Raw genomic sequence first — 17,504 nt, 5'->3', positions numbered from 1 at the left:
TCGGGAAATTTATTTATAAGTTATAATAAATTTATATAATATGTATTTAACAAACGTCATTCATGGGGCGTGTACCAAAGCTTGAAAGAGAGATGTGATTGGCTAAAGTTTGGTTGTTTTGTTGCGTCACGTCCTACTACTCGAAACGCACTTCCCACTGAAAGAAAAGCTGCTGTGTTTCTGTTATTGAGTTGTCATCAGTATTCCTCTCATCTTCGCTGAGGTTCTGCTGTCAGGCAGATAAACAGCTAATATGGTCTGTAATCGATTTTAAGCTACCTTTACATTTGCCTTTTAGCATTACGTCTTTTATTGTTATTACTGTAAGAACTGGCTAGCTAATGCTAAGCTAAAAGCAGTAGAAAGCTGCACTGTCACTGTGGCAGAAATCATAAGATGTTTGTTTATTATTAAACTGACATTTAAGATTATTCAGAGATTTACAAGAAAGGAATACAGGAATACTATAATATAAACAATTCTGACTAAGGAGACAATAACATTAGAAGTCCAGCTATAAAAGTTCCATTATTATTGCTTTTGTTATTATAAAGCTAATATGTGTGTGTGTGTGTGTGTGTGTGTGTGTGTGTATATATATATATATATATATATATATATATATATATATATATATATATATATATACACACACACAGTCCAAGTATACAAAAACCATGTATTCTTCAAGGTTTGTGTTTTAAATTTTTTTTCTGTCCTCTTCCTCCATCAGTTTTCCTTCAATATGTTTGAGCCTCATCTGGGCCGGGGTTTCCAGAACCGTTTCTCCGCCCAGTACCGGTGTTATTCTGTGTCCATGCTGCCAGGGCCCAACGACCGCTCCGATGTGGACAAAGGAGGAAAGAGTATGTCATGGTCTATAATACTGTAAAGATGTTTCCACATGTTGCACAGTATATTTTGTAGATCTTGCGTTGCATTTCACTGAACTAATGCAGATGTCATGTTGTATTTTCAGTAATCATGCCCCCGTCTGCGTTGGACCAGCTGAGTAAGTTACATGCAGTAAACTAAATATGAAAAACCTTCCAACTTTACTGTCATGTCCTGTGTATTGATTTCAAATGTGGTTTGTTTTTTCAGGCAGACTTAACATCACATATCCCATGCTGTTCAAACTCACCAACAAGAATTCCGACAGAATGACACACTGTGGTGTTCTGGAGTTTGTGGCAGATGAAGGCATCTGTTATCTCCCTCACTGGGTATAAAATATACAGCAGATCGGCTGTTACTGAATCTGATTTGCTTTAGACGTTATTATTCAGGATATCAAAATGTCCATGTTGATCATGTTTTCAGATGATGCAGAACTTGTTGTTGGAGGAGGGTGGGTTGGTCCAGGTGGAAAGTGTCAATCTCATGGTGGCCACATACTCCAAATTCCAGCCGCAGAGTCCAGATTTCCTGGATATCACGAATCCTAAAGCTGTGTATGCTAACAAAACATGCACCTTTTACACTAAAACATATTTTTAACATTATATCAGCTAATATCTAGATCAATATTTCCTTTTTTTTATCCAGATTAGAGAATGCTTTAAGGAATTTTGCCTGTTTGACCACAGGAGATGTGATCGCTATCAGTTATAATGAAAAGGTGATTTTCTGTTACTCATTATAATGATTTATGTGGTAAAAACCCTGATACACTAAACCAGAAATGTCTGTCTTCCAGGTCTATGAGTTACGTGTCATGGAGACCAAACCAGACAAGGCTGTGTCCATCATTGAGTGTGATATGAACGTAGGGATGCTTATTGTTTTCACTGTTTACATAATATATGAACATACCTAACCCTACTGACTTTTCTTTCTTTTTTTTGAAAGAAAGAAAAAATAAATTAATACTTTTATTTAGCAAGGATGCATTAAATTGATCAGAAGTGACAGTAAAGACTTTTTTAATGTTATAAAAGATTCTTATTTTGAATCCTGGAAAATAATGGTTCACAATTTCCACAAACATATTAACTGTTTTCAACATCAATGATAATCAGAAATGTTTCTTGAGCAGCAAATCAGCATATTAGAATGATTTCTGAAGGATCATGTGACACTGAAAATTCAGCTTTTATCAAAGGAATAAATTACATTTTAAAATGTAGTTATTTTAAATTGTAATATTTAACAAAATTGCTGTTTTTACTGCATTTTTGATCACATGAATGCAGCCTTAGAGAGCATGAGACTTCTTTAAAAAACAAAGGAATCTTTATATTTACATAATACCTCAGTTTATCTCCAATTTCGCTATTTTTTTTTTTTTGTCCATCAGGTGGACTTTGATGCTCCTCTTGGCTACAAAGAACCAGAGAGACACATGCCACATCCTGAAGAACCAACAGTGTGTTCTGACTATTCATTTCATCACACTTTAGCTCAGTATTTTGATTATAATTCACATAAATGTTGTTCTTACTGATCCTGCATTTATCATTCTGCTGTAGGAAGAGGAAACGGATCCCAGTAACTATGACGTGGACTTGGGTTTCAGAGTAAGTCAAACAATGATTATCATTACTGCAGTGTAATGCTGAATGAAATTGAATGTTACCTTGACAATCTGTTTAGACTTGTCCACTTTGGTTTACTTCCTGTTTCTCTCCACAGGCCTTTACAGGTTCTGGGAATCGTCTAGATGGGAAAAAGAAAGGCATTGAGCCCAGTCCAGCACCCCTCGATCCCAGTGACATCAAACGGTACCTGCCTCAGTCGGACCCAGACCACTTAAAGGGATAGTTCACCCAAAAATGAAAATGATCCCATGAATTACTCTCCCTCAAGCCATCCTAGGTGTATATGACTATCTTCTTTCAGACGAACACAAGTTACATTAAAAAATATCCTGGCTCTTACGAGATTTATAATGGGAGTGAATGGGGCGCTCCTGATTTTGAAGTCCAAAAAAAGTGCATCCATCCATCATAAAAGTAATCCATACAACTCCAGGGGGTTAATAAAGGCCTTCTGAAGTGAAGCGATGGGTTTTTGTAAGAAAAATATCCATATTTAAAACATTATACACCTAGGATGGCTTGAGGGTGAGTAAATCATGGGATCATTTGGGAACTATCTCTTTAATTCTCACAGCTAAACAGTACATTTTTAATAATTGCTGTTTTTTAATTCATACAGGGGAATTCCTAACTACGAATTCAAAGTTGGGAAGATCACCTTCATCCGAAACTCCAGACAACAGCCCCGCAAATTTGACATGGTGAGTGAAATAACAGGGCAAATAGAGTTTAAACAAATCAACATTTCTATAGTCGTCTATAAGCTGTCACAAAGTTAGTTTAAATTGCCAGCATTAGACAAGGAGAAAGTGGTGTTTTGCATATCTCATCTTTTTTTAATCACATATTTTCTTGTCTCCAGGATGACATGGCCACTAACTTCATTGCGTTCTCTGGGGAAGGACAGTCCCTGCGCAAAAAAGGCAGAAAGCCCTGATTACACACATTCAGTTGACCCGGACATCAGAAATCAACTGCTGTTTGGTTATTTGTGCTGTTTTTGAACTACCATATACTCAACATGGACAGTTATTTATGACAGGCACCTGGATTTCCATCAGGACCTGACAGATTTAGCATACTGAATCCCATATTTTTCATATATTAGGAAACACAAACCAGTGACCAAACACATTTATATGCATAATACTTAAAATAATTTAAATAAAGATTACCCTGTTATTCATCAAACTTGTTCTTTATTTACTCTAGGATGAGTCGTTTTCATCAAGCTTCTGTTTATACATATATCCATATCTGGTGCTACTATTGGCATTGTTTTATGAAACATGATATTATCTGTTCATATGTCTAAAGATCGTCTTGTTTATATTAAAGGAATGTAATTTCAACACATTGTTGAATTGCAAGTATAGCCAAAAAGACATTAAATATTATGTTAACATCATACCAGCATGATAATTGCTAAAATTGTAAGTAAAAACAACTGCTAAAAACAACTTTACACCTCAAATAACATGCTTTTTTTTTGGTACGGATGCATTGCTATATTTTTTTTAAGGCTTTTTAACCTTCTCAAATGCCCCATAGATGTCCATTATGAGTGAATCACTTTACGTTTTAACTTGTATTGAACACAGAACATTACTTTAACACAAGCATTAAAGATGAATTCACTAAACAGACTTTGAAAGCATTTAATATCAATAAAAAACGGATGTTTGTATACAAACTGTTTTATGACATGTTAAAACTAAAAATGAGTATGTTTTATCTTCATCATCAAAAGGCTTTATTTCATGCAAGCGCTGGAGGTATTTTAAGCCACAGGAAAAGCTAAAATATATCCATGTGGTTAAATTCTGAGAAGTTACAACTAACCATCAAAAAGACTTAACAGAATGAGGCCAGTTGAAGAGTGTATCGTCTTTCATTTCATTTGACCAGTGCTGCCAATACACACATTTTCAGTACTCAGAATAAAAACAGCTATTGTTATGACCCATGATGCCACTTGAGCATTTGAAATTCAGTGCTTTTGTCCGATCAAGTTTCATTCACCAGCTCAGTTATCAGAGTTGTACTTCCAGATGGCAAACTCTCCATTGTCGCTGCAGGTGGCCAGCAGCCCCGCCTCCTTTGGATTCCAGGACACGCAGTTGACGTCCTGGTTGTGGGCTTTGGGCACGTGGGCTGTCAGGAAGAAGATGGGCTGCTCTGGGTCGGCAGTGGGATCTTCTTTGAACACACGGACTCCATCGTCGCCACAAGCTGTGGCCAAGGCACCGGTCAGACGACACCTTAATATGAGAATGATTATAAAAATACAAGCGTCACTTCTGAACTCACAATGGATGACAAATGTCATAAGCAAAGCAACATTTCAGTGTTTTGCAGCTAGTGCATTATTTAATGGTGACAGGGTTTCTGTAAGTTGTATGAAGGTTAAATTTAAGACCATTTTAAAGGGGTCCTTGATTATGATTTCACTTTTCAGGACCTTTTAAAGACTAGCAGAAACCCTTATGTCCAAAATAACACCATGCATCTTACCATGCAACATCATACACTGTTCTCCCGTGGAATCCAGACAAGGTACATATACACTTCCAGGACTCATCTGACGAACCTGCAACAAAATCACTATCAAATTCAACCCAGAAACTACAGACTATATCATTTCAAACTAGTGTTGTCACGGTACCAAAATTCCAGTAGTCGGTACCGATACCATGAAAATTTTACGGTTCTCGGTACCAATTTCGGTACCACAGTAAAATCTATTGGAACTATTTTACTATTTTATATAGCCTTTTTTAAAAACATTAAATATGATTTGGAGTGTGTGTGTTTGTGTGTGTATAAAGGCTACCTCAATGAAATAAATTTTGAAATATATATAAAAAAAATAAAAAAATAAATGCTCAAACATCCATTGTGTACTGTTGAAAAACGAGCATATGCTGGTAAAGTAGGTTTTGAAGCTGGTCCTGCTGGTCCATACTAGTCCTAAGCTGGTCCTGGACCAGCATAAACCAGCTCAAACCAGCATACCAGCTTCAAAACCTAATTTACCAGCATATGTTCGTTTTTTCAACAGGGGTAACAGACGTGCGTGTTTATTTTAGCTATTCCGTCAGTGAAACAACACACTACAGCCTGTAAAACTATGAAATAAATATCGGTAAATAATGGTAACCTAAATAATAAGAAAGTTAAATATTATTTCAAAAAGCATTCGTTTTTTATTTCCACACAAAGACGCGTCATATATAGCCAAAGTCCCGTTATTACTTTGATATAGCCGCTTTGCGCTTTGAGAGGGATGTGGGACACGAGCAGGAAAGAGACCATTTCTCTTTAATAATATCTTCGTTATCTCCTGATGTTACAAACAACTGACACTTGTTGTAAAAGGTCTGAAGAGCGTGTTTTATCCTCTGCAGGGGCAAGACATTCAGGCTATGTTTGATTTAGCGCTGCCAGAGAAAACGAAAGTAAAAATCACCAGCGTATGAAACGCGATATATACAAATAAACTTGACGCGCCTTATAAAGTCTAATAACAAGCACAAACTCTGTTAAATAGAAACTGACGTGCAAGCAAAAAGGTTTCTGTCCTACGGTGTTTTTTCTACTTTACCACAGTAAATAATGCGAATAGCCTATAATAGGCCTAAATGCGAACGAAAGAAACGTTATAATCCCCTGCGTGAGTGAAGATTTGGGAAAAGAAACAGATTCCATGTTCAGTGGAATAACTAATGGAATATTGTTAAATTCTCTGCTAATCAGCTGACCAGATCGCGATTCGGAAAACAGAATACAAAGCTAAACTGTATGGACTCACGTGCCTCTCATTCGGCATTAACCAAAATGTTTCCATGGCTGCGATGTCACATTTAATTTCTAACCTATTATTTCTTCTGTAAACAAAGCTTTGTGCTTCACTCGTGTCATATTCAAGTAAATACTGGCACAGCCCTATCAGTGGGTACCGAATATACCCGGATTCTCGGTACTACCGGTACTACAGAAATGCTGGTATCGTCACATTTTCAAAATTTCAGTACCGACTTGGTACCGAAGTACCGGTACTTTTGACAACACTATTTCAAACCTGCAAAATATTCAAAATATCAAAAGAGTAGAACTGTACAGAACAATCGTTTTGAAATCCTCGTGCTCTCACCATCTCCAGAAGTCGACTCCTTCCAGATCTTCACGGTACGATCGTCGCTACAAGATGCCAATCTTCGTCCCTCAGGGTCAAAGGTCAAACTCCAGACAGTGGATTCGTGTCCCTCTAGCGTGGCTCTACATTCCCAGTCATCATCTTCCTCTTTATAAACGCACACTTTGTTGTCATAGCTGGCTGATGCGAGAAGCTGCAAAAGCAAACGAGTTTCACCCTGCTGCTCTTTATGTGTCTGAAAACATCACGAGAGCGACAGACAACACGCGTGTGAATATCATACCTCCTGTGTCGGGTGCCAAACGACATGCTTCACGTCCTGCGTGTGTGAATTCACAACACTTACACACTCATATTCATCCTCCTCGTCCACTAGAAGGAAAATAAGGGGTTTAACACAAATAATAGTAATCTTAATAACTGCTTTGAGGGATAGTTCACCCAAAAATGAAAATTCTGTCATCATTTTCTCTCTAAACCTGTATGAATGTCTTTCTTCTGCTGAACACAGAAGAAGATATTTTGAAGAATATGGGTAACCAAACAGTTGCCGGACCCCATTGACTTCCATAGTATGGAAAAAAAAATATTATGGAAGTCAATGGGGCCCATCAATTTCATATGGATTTGGAACAACTTGAGGGTGAGTAAATGATGACAGAATTTTCATTTTTGAGTGAACTATGTCTTTAAGGCAAGACACTACAGGCAAAAAGCATTGTTTTTTGCACCGGCCAATTTTGAGATTTTGGACTATTGTGCTTCCAGAACATGTCTTCTTTCAGATTAGTGGAAAGAAAACATCCAAGACACACATTTAAGTGTTTATTTTATTACACTTATCTATTCGTGTCTGTAGATTTTAATTATAATGCATATATCATCAAAATTACTATTCAGAAATCTCCACTTCAGCAGCACTTATGTACACCAAACTTCATAATCATATACTGAAGGTTTTTACAGAAGGGCTTGTTCATATAATATAAGAGTGATAAAAAGAGATATCCAAAATCCTGTCTGTAAAATTTCTAACTTTAATATTTCAAAAGAAAAAAAGAGAGAAACAATCATTTTAAACCTGGCTTTATCCAATGTTCAGACTTCTGTTTGGAAAATGTATGCAAATTAGTGCACTTTTAATTAGATAATGTGTTATTTGTATATTTAAACATAACCGTAACTTGTAATACAAAAGAGTTGTCTTAAAGGGGTGGTTGATTATGATTTCTCTTTTTTAACTTTAGTTAGTGTGTAATGTTGCTGTTTGAGCATAAACAACATCTGCAAAGTGACGACGCTCAAAGTTTAATGCAAAGGGAGATATTTTCTTTTAAAGAAATCGCTTTAAAAGAAAGGACTACAACAAACGGCTGGTAGGGACTACAACAAGCTTCCTCCCGGGTTGGTGACATCATGAACCCCAAAATGTACATAAACCCCACCCCGAGAACACGCAATAAAGGGGGTGAGGCCATGTTGGGCTGCTTTAGAGAAGAGAAAGAGTTGTTGTAGTAGAGTGTTGTTGTCATGCCGTCATTTTACGCCGGACTGCTTCACAAACGAGGGTCAATTCAACGCTGGATTTGCACAAAAGATTAACATGACGGCACATGCTAGTGGATGAGTTGAATCAACTCCACAGCAACTACATAAATTTATCCACTAACCATTCAGAAATGTCCAGTTTCATTCTAAAAGTTGTAACTTCTTCCTGAGTCTCTCCATCAGTGTCGACTCCGGTTTGAACAATGTAAGGCTGAACACCGTTACTGACAATCCTCATTTTGGCTGCGTGAGATTCTCCAGCTTTGTTGTTGTTGACAACCGAAGCGCGAGCTGTTAAAGCTCCACCCTCTTCTGGAAAAGGGGCCGGGAGCAGCAGCTCATTTGCATTTAAAGGGACACACACAAAAACGGCGTGTTTTTGCTCAAACCCAAATAGGGGCAAATTTGACAAGCTATAATAAATGATCTGTGGGGTATTTTGAGCTGAAACTTCACAGACACATTCTGGGGACACCAGAGACTTATATTACATTAAAGGGGCATAATAGGCCCTCTTTAATGTACTTTGATTAATCAACTAGGTACTCTACTCTATATTTATTCACCTGTGGTGTCTTGTCTTAAGCCCTGGGTAAAACTTTAAAGTCAAAATTAACATTCATAAGTCATAAGTCAACATTCCTGGTCTAATTGTGAATGATTCATCAGTGCACACACACCATTCCAAAGGAAAATAAGTTTGTATTTGTGCTACAGAGAGACTTTTCACTATTTAATCCTCAATTCCTGATGTACCTTCCCAGATCCAAACACTTTTGTCTCTGCTGCAGGTGGCCAGTAAGTTTCCAGATGGAGCCCAGGCCACACATTTCACCTCGTTCTCGTGACCTTCTAACACTGTCAGGGACTGTAAACACACACGATGGACACATGTCAGGCTGACTGACAGGATGTTAGTGATGTCATTTCCTTGATTTTTAAGGGTGTGAAATTACGTGCATGCAAAAACAAACCTCAAAATCATCTTCCGTCTTCTTCCAGATGCATGTTGTAGCATCAAAGCTTGCTGATGCCAGATATTTCCCGCAGGGCGACCAGGCCACCTTTCTGACTGTACGCTGGTGACCATCAGCCATGACACACTTACATTCCCAACTGTCCCCTGAGAATTAAGATCACAATATATTTTTAATAGATTTTATTTACATTTTTTTTGTGTCATAAATATTAGACACAAAAGACAGATAATATATATATTTAATTTAATATTGTATTTTTGTAATCTGTCTTATGTGTCTAATCTTTATAGAGCAAGTGTGTGTGTCTGTCACTGTTCAGTTCAGTTTGACATACTTCAGCTCTCATATTTAAGTACATGGTTATAGACGGGTGATTCACGGTGGAAATCATGAAATCATGTTTGTTGCATTTTTACCTTCTTTACCCCATATTCTTATCGCGCGGTCCCCGCCGCATGACGCGAGCAGTGTGCCCGCGGGGTTCCACGCGACGTACCAACAGCGCGAGTCTGGGTGCGCGCTCACCCTCTGCAGCAGCTCCATCTCGCCCTTCATATCCATAGAACTGTATGATATTTGTGATTATGACATGTAAATCTTCCGCTGTCAGTAACACTATTCTTTCTCCCTCTCAAATGACACAACTTCAAGACTTCTGTTTATCAGCAGCTCCCTACTTCCTGTTTTGTCCTTCAGTGTTTTGCTGTTGATACAAATGCACGACAGTAGCGCCACCATCAGGAGTGTAGCGAAAGTATTATGGAGTTAATATTGTGCCATAATTAAACAAACAAATCCAGCATTTAGCAAACAAAAAAGCTTTGCAAGGGAAAACTCGACTCGCAAACAAACAGAAAATGATGCACAAATACAAAGGTCAGTTTGAGCGAAAACGCAGATAAGTAATATATGTATTGTGTTTTACAAATATAAATAAATGAGTCTACATCATATTTCACAAATAAATAAAAACTATCCTACAATTGGCATGTAATCTTTGAACAAATACCAAATTTAGTGCATACAAATGCATACTGTCTGCATAGGCGCCGATTTATGTTTCTGTCCGGTGGGTGCCCAGTGCCCCACATCACCCAATCCCTTGCCTGGAAAATCCAGCCTCACCGCTGTACCAGCCGATGAGTCTGGTCGCCATTGAACCAATTCGAGCAAATCCGAGCAAACAGGAAGCGGAGTAAACCAATCAGAGAAGGGCGGATATGACGTTAGCAAAGCGACAAGAGAGTCAACAGCGAAAAGTAAATAATTCATGTGTTTTTGGTCATTTAAAACTGAATTCACGGCTGAATAGAACAAACTCTCTGGTCTCGCATGCGCAGTCTTTGTTGATATTGACGGGACTTTCGCCGCACTAGAGTGACGCTGTTTGCGTCACTGAAATAAACGAATCAGATTGCACGGTACGGTTTGGAGTTGACTTGAGGCGCGACGGAGGGCGGACTGACCAGACTGATATATCTTGTAGAAGATATATCATTCTGGACTTGCCAGGCAACCCAATCCCCCCATTTCATTCATATTATAGATAAATCCGTGCTCATTTTTCGTATTCCCTAATGGTCTCATGGTAGTATTTTTGTTAATAGAGTCAGAGGTTCAGCCGTGCTCTAATTATCAGTGGTTCCAATCTGCCCTCATATAGTTTTTTTTTCCTCATTAAGTTCAAAGAAGTTCATTAATGTTTGTATATCAAGAGCAGGGACATGTTTGTGTGCATTTTATTAGTGATTTCCCTGGAAAGAAGAGTCAAGCGATAGATGGACGCGCATGTCTGAAGACTAACTTACATGAGCCACAACGTTCCTCAGCATGATTTCAAAAACAACACATTTCAGAGCTAGGTTGCTTCTTATTAACGTCAACTGGATGTTTAATTTGCATTATATCCGTGCATTGTTGCGAGTCATGCTCTCGCTGATATCTGATGCAAGGAGAGTTTGAGCGCGCGCATGTATCTGATCGAGAACAGAGCCTTTTGTGCCCGCGCATCACTTGGATGCGCTCTCGACGTTTGCCATTAAAATTTCGCCATAGAAACGGCCTTAAATAAACTATAAAAAAGGGTGATGATCGTGTCTGAAAGCTCCAATCGATTTTTTATTGGTTAAAATCAATGGAGAATATCTCATATTTTTCCATGGGTGCTCGACCATTTCCATGGGATCGACGCCTATCTGTCTGTTACGATTGTAAGAACCTTGCCTTTTTATGAGATCTCTCGGCTTGATTTTCTCACAAATGTGTGCAGGCAGATTTTCTCACAAATGCAGTTAAGCAACTTCCTCTTCCCAAACAGCAGATGGCGCTTTGCTATGGGTCAATTTACGCTTTTCTCCAGAGAGAAGCTCCGAAACATGCGTTTATAATAATAATAATAATAATAATAATAATGATAATAAACTCGGTTTTCTCAAAGCGCTTTACAAGAACATACAAATAAAATACAATGTCTTGAAATGTGTTTTGATGCATGTTTCTATCTTTTATTTCCCCTATTCCATTGTATTTCCATTGTATGTTGTTTGAGATGCAACTTTTAAAGGTGCTATAAAACAAAGTTTATTATTACTATTATTATAAACGCATGTTTCGGAGCTTCTCTCTGGAGAAAAGCGTAAATTGACCCATAGCAAAGCGCCATCTGCTGTTTTGGAAGAGGAAGTTGCTCAACTACATTTATGAGAAAATCTCATAAAAAGACATGTATGCACTAATTTTGGTATTTGTTCAAAGATTACATGCCATTTTTTTGTAGGATGGTTTGTATTTATTTGTGAAATATGATGTAGACTCATTTATTTATGTTTGTAAAACACAATATATTTGTTACTCCTCTGCGTTTTCAATCAAACTGACCTTTGTATTTGCACATCACTTTCTGTTTGTTTGTGAGTTGAGTTTTCCTTTACAAAGCATATCGTGTTTGTTTGCAAAATGCTGGATTTGTTTTTTTGTTTAATTATGGCACAATATTAACTCCATAAAGTAGGCTATTCGTGAACATATATTCGTGAACATTCGTATAACATATATTTTATGTGAACGATTGCTATTTCATATATATATATATATATATATATATATATATATATATAGGATATTGTTTGTATTAGAGATTAACTAAAAGTGAACAATTTAATTTATTTAATTGTATTTAATAGTGCACCGTAAAATAAGTGTGGAAGGATCTCTGTAAGAACATGTATTATGAGGGGAAAATCTTATATTGCGTCACAAATACAGAATAGTTTCAATTCCTCACATAAACGTCATGCATGTGCTCGACGACTGACGTCTGCCGAAGGACGCCTCTGATTGGTTCAAACGGTAACATTCAGGAAACGGAAATCTGAAGCAAGAGAGTCTCCGTCTGATGGAGGAAGCGGACGGACTATTGTTTATGTTTTTCACTGGAAATCAAGAATAAAACACACGAAAATGTCTTCGATGTAGCGGCGATCAGCGGGATCATTCGAAACTGAACATATTACAATTTGGTTTTAATAAATTGTTTTATATTTTGGTGGGATTTGAGAGGGTTTTAAAGGGTTTTGTGTGTGTTGTGAAGGTGTAAGGCCAGTTCATGTCACAAATGATCAAATCTGATTGAAAAACCGACAGAGGAGCTTCAGTCACAGCAAACAGGTAAATATATTGGTTAAATAAAAGGTATAACTGTTTATAAAAACAAATATTTTTTGTTATATATTAAATAACAGGAAGAACTGGGGGAAAAAATCACAGTATTGTTTATGTACTGTTCTGTTATTAAGTGTGTCTGTTCATACTGATCAGTAATCAGTAATTTATCATTAGTTAGCATGATGTTGATTAACAGGTATGTAAATCTGCTGTATCATCACTAATGCCTACTTATATTATTGGTATCATTAGTTATTTTTTTATTATTCATTTATTATTATTATTTAATTGATTAGTTCTTAGTAATAATTACCATTAATTAGTTCATACTAAGTCTCATCTTATTCCCCAGATTACTATAACATGATTTTTGTTTTGATTTTTCAGCTGTAGTGCCGGTGGAGGTCAAACCCCAGAGCTGTCCACTCTCACTCCGGTGTATTTGAGTTTTTCTGTTTTGATCAAGGTATTTCAGTAGGTTTAATACCATGTACGCACCCCCGGGAACTGCTCTGCCTGGCAACCGGAGGAGGAGAGGTGGTACAGCTCTACCCAAACAGCCAGAGAGGAGTCTGGCGTCGGCACTGCCCGGCGCGCTCTCCATCACCGCGCTCTGTACGGCCCTGGCAGAACCGGCCTGGCTCCGCGTCCACGGAGGAACCTGCCCCAGACAGGAGCTTGGTGTCGCAGATGTCCTGGGATATATAGATGACAAACTCATTGAGGGTTGGTATCCCAAACTGAGGGTACATTTACACGACAACGGTGTACAACGATTGTGTTTTATATGTACAGATGACACCGTAGTCAAAATGATCCCAGTTAACACGGATCCACAAAATGACTAAAACGCTGTATTCTGCTGCCACGCCAATAGTTGGCGATGTCACTTTGTAAAGAGAAACTACGCACCTGTAGGCTGAACACATAATACTCATGTGCATGCTGTCACCGTTTTTACACATTCGCATTTTTGTAGTTTACATGGAGACGATAATGGTATCATTTTCAAAAGTTTGCCTTTTCAGGCCCCCAGAACGCTATTGTTGTGTAAATGAACGGCCAAATGCATACGTTTTCTGTTTTTAGTTGAAAACGTTGTCTTGTAAATGGGCCCTGAGATACATTATCGTTCAAAAGTTTAGGGGTTTTGAAAGAAGTCTCCTCTGCTCACCAAGGCTGAATTTATTTGATCAAAAATACAGTAATATTGTGAAATATTATTACAATTCAAAATAACCATTTTCTATGTGAATCTATTTAAAATGTAATTTATTCCTGTGATCAAAGCTGAATTTTCAGCATCATTACTCCAGTCCAGTGTTGAGTGTAACTAGTTACTAAGTAATCCATTGTAAAAGTCAAGTAAGGGATTACTCTTATTTTTCTGTAATTTAATTACAGTTACTTCTGATGTAATTGAACTAAATACTGTGTATAGACTGTAGAACAATTATGTAGTGGATTTAACATCAAAATTTAAAGTCTAATGTAAAAATGCATTCTTTATGTCCTTTTCACTTTAAATACTTTGGTCAGTTAATAAGAACAATTGATGTAGTTTTATATTATTTATTTGAAAGAATTAAAAGAGCTGTTTCATGTCTATCCTTGTATCACATACAAGATGATACTCGACGTTGATATGGGATTACTAGTAATAATTAAATACTTTTTGGAGAGAGTAATTTGAACAGTTACACAATTGAAGTTGTAATTAGTAATTACTTGCCCAACACTGCTCCAGTTTTCAGTGTCACACGATCCTTCAGAAATCATTCTAATATGCTGATCTGCTGCTCAAGAAACATTTCTGATTATTATCAGTGTTGAAAACTGTTGTGCTGCTTCACATTGTTGTAGAAACCATGATACATTTGTTTTTTCTATTTTCTCTGAATAATAGAAAGTTCAAAAGAACAGCATTTATTTGAAATAGAAAGCTTTTGTGACATTATAAATGTCTTTACTGTAACTTTTGATCAATTTAATGCATCCTTGCTGAATAAAAGTATTAATTTCTTTAAAAAAAAATCACATTGATGCCAAACTTTTGAATGGTAGTGTGCGTAGATTGCATATTAAAGTTGTTGAGTTTTACTAATTGAGATCTTTATTAATAAACTGCTTTGTTAATTCTCTCCCACAGATTACTGTATTAACTCTCAGTCCATTCTGCTCTTGCGGGTCATCGCTGCTTTCTGTTTTCTGGGCATTCTGTGCAGTCTGACAGCATTTCTGCTGGATGTCTTTGGACCCAAACACCCAGCCCTCAAGATCACACGCAGATATGCTTTCGCTCACATCCTCACAGGTACAAATTCGTGAAGGATTTAGTTCTTAATAGGGTGTAACGGTACACAAAAAAGACGGTTCGGTATGAATATAGTGCATATATGTTGCGAAAGAGTTAATTTCTCTAGCGAACTAACAAACTGTGGACACCGAATGGCATTTCTGAGATAATGCTATGTGACATATTGTTTACAAGCTGTTTCAATGATGTCTTTCCATGGTTGAAACACTGATTATACGAGATATGACCGTTTCAGTAAGTAGTGAATCTTTCAGCATACCTTCAGATGTTCATTCAAGTTTATTCTGTAACTAGTATTAAAGAGGAAGAGAAGATCGCGTTCACTCGTGCTGCTGCTTGAAATGAGGCTCCTCTACAGTGATCTGTCACGTCACATCAAAGAACGACAATTATTGTTTGAATTTCATGATAAAATGGATAGAATTTGAGTGATTAGACTTTTTCTTATCAAAAGAAACAAAACACAGAGCTTATTACGATTAATGGTGGTTAATGGTAGTTAAAAGTGGTTAATGGGCTATAACAACTCTGTATTCGTCGGAACACATGTGAAATACATGTACCGTTACACCCCTAGTTCTTTATATGATGTTTTTGTATTCTTAATGAATCTGTGTGTTCCAGTGCTCCAGTGCGCTACGGTGATCGGCTTCTGCTACTGGGCCTCGGAACTGATTCTGTCCCTGCAGCAGCAGCACAAGAAGTACCACGGCTCGCTCATCTACGTCACTTTTGCCATCAGCTTCTACCTGGTGGCCGGTGCAGGCGGAGCCTCTATTTTAGCCACAGCGGCCAACCTGCTCCGTCATTACCCCACTGAGGAGGAGGAGCAAGCCCTGGAGCTCCTTTCGGAGATGGAGGAGAGCAGTGAAACATACCCAGTTGACTACGACATTACCAACCAATTCCAGCCTCCGCCGGCCTACACACCCTGATCGCCATTACCCCGTGTGTTCAGTGCCCAACGCCACTCCTGTCTTCATGTGCCGCCTTTGGCCTTCAGACAAAGAATTGATGCTCAGATTTTAGGTGCCCCATCAAAAATGAATATATATATACATGTGTATATATATATATATTCAGTATTCCAGATCATGCATATCCATGCACACATTTAAATGAGCATTTTACTTCGGCAGACAGAGCTTGCGTGCATGGAAGAAATCAAAGAGAGTAATTCTGGCATTGCTTGTAGGATTCCATTTGAATTCATCTTGCAGTAGTTTGCATGTATCTGGCAGTAAAATCCCACACAGGTCTATAAATTTTTTTGGCACGCATTTATTATTGATTAAAGACTTGAAGGATGCAAAGCATCTCGGTGTCATGCTTGTTGAAGATGCATTTACTGGCAGCCTCTTTGGCAAATTAAACTGAGGGAATTAGTATAATCAAAAAAAAAATTTTTTTGCTTCATAAGTTTATCACGTTTGTCATTTTTTTTTCACAGGTTTATCACGTTTTCCAAATATTGAGCTGCACTTTTGACTTTTGTTCCTGTTTTTCAAGTGCTCATTTGTAGACACTTTTACTTTAAAAAAAAAAAAAAAAAAAAAAGATAATTTTTTTTAATCATGCTATGTATCAATGTATACTTTTATTTATTTGAATTTATCAGTAGCCCACAGATGCTGCCGTATCTGCACACTTCTGGATTCACCCCATCACATTTTTAAAAATAATTTCATTAGGCTTTTAATCAGTTATTTTAATGTTACTTTAACACACATATAGCTGCAAATACCCGAGATGGATAGACAAATTATTTATTATTTATTATCTGGTTGAAATAGACATTCAAAGAAGCTGGAAAGCAAATATTTTATGTACCTGTAATTTGGAGGCGTTCAGGTTTGCCAACATCACATCGTGAGTTTGTTCTGTATTAATTGGATTTTATTTTTGTTTTTTAGTGAAATTGTGTTTGGTGTGTTTTGATAGTAATAGTGTGAGGATGTTCTGATGAAAGAGTCTTAACACATTTGATTATGATTGTATCCACAATTTACTTGTCTAGCATTTGCTCTGGTCTGATTATTTTTGATAAAATCACTGCATGACATTTGATACTGCACTTGTGTTGCATAAATGGACTGTACTTGTTCAGATTTCACTTTTACATGCAGGTTTTTTTTAGTAATATGGTGGTTTTGTGTTCTAGATTATTTCACATTTCCTTTCTGTGTTTCATTTAAAAATACGTTTACTTAAATACATGGAAAATAAAGAAAAAAAAATGGAGTCAAAATAATGTGTGCGTGTGCGTGCATGTTTGTTTCCTCAGTGCGTGTGCACGACGA

The 17,504-nt window shown here is 37.2% G+C and overlaps 3 protein-coding genes across 3 annotated transcripts; 2 read left to right on the top strand and 1 right to left on the bottom strand.

Moving 5' to 3' along the window:
* The first annotated feature begins 100 nt into the window (after window positions 1-100).
* ufd1l (ubiquitin recognition factor in ER associated degradation 1) lies at window positions 101-3,731 on the top strand. Its single transcript, XM_048209291.1, has 12 exons — window positions 101-256; window positions 734-866; window positions 980-1,012; window positions 1,105-1,226; window positions 1,324-1,454; window positions 1,549-1,621; window positions 1,700-1,768; window positions 2,300-2,368; window positions 2,472-2,519; window positions 2,635-2,723; window positions 3,160-3,241; window positions 3,403-3,731. Exons 1-12 carry the CDS (start codon window positions 254-256, stop codon window positions 3,475-3,477), a joined length of 927 nt encoding a protein of 308 aa, XP_048065248.1. The 5' UTR covers window positions 101-253; the 3' UTR covers window positions 3,478-3,731.
* Window positions 3,732-4,184: 453 nt separating this feature from the next.
* On the bottom strand, window positions 4,185-9,926 carry ciao1 (cytosolic iron-sulfur assembly component 1). The gene is made up of 7 exons (XM_048209290.1): window positions 9,641-9,926; window positions 9,219-9,367; window positions 9,001-9,112; window positions 6,980-7,068; window positions 6,694-6,889; window positions 5,055-5,130; window positions 4,185-4,801 (listed from the first exon to the last, which is right to left on the bottom strand). Exons 1-7 carry the CDS (start codon window positions 9,783-9,785, stop codon window positions 4,567-4,569), a joined length of 1,002 nt encoding a protein of 333 aa, XP_048065247.1. The 5' UTR covers window positions 9,786-9,926; the 3' UTR covers window positions 4,185-4,566.
* Window positions 9,927-12,578: 2,652 nt separating this feature from the next.
* On the top strand, window positions 12,579-17,455 carry tmem127 (transmembrane protein 127). Its single transcript, XM_048208999.1, has 4 exons — window positions 12,579-12,890; window positions 13,275-13,613; window positions 15,037-15,201; window positions 15,829-17,455. Exons 2-4 carry the CDS (start codon window positions 13,376-13,378, stop codon window positions 16,137-16,139), a joined length of 714 nt encoding a protein of 237 aa, XP_048064956.1. The 5' UTR covers window positions 12,579-12,890; window positions 13,275-13,375; the 3' UTR covers window positions 16,140-17,455.
* Window positions 17,456-17,504: the final 49 nt, after the last annotated feature.

This window comes from Megalobrama amblycephala, linkage group LG12, assembly GCF_018812025.1.
Source record: "Megalobrama amblycephala isolate DHTTF-2021 linkage group LG12, ASM1881202v1, whole genome shotgun sequence".
Taxonomy (NCBI): Eukaryota; Metazoa; Chordata; class Actinopteri; order Cypriniformes; family Xenocyprididae; genus Megalobrama; species Megalobrama amblycephala.
This window is presented reverse-complemented; position numbering and strand designations above follow the sequence as displayed.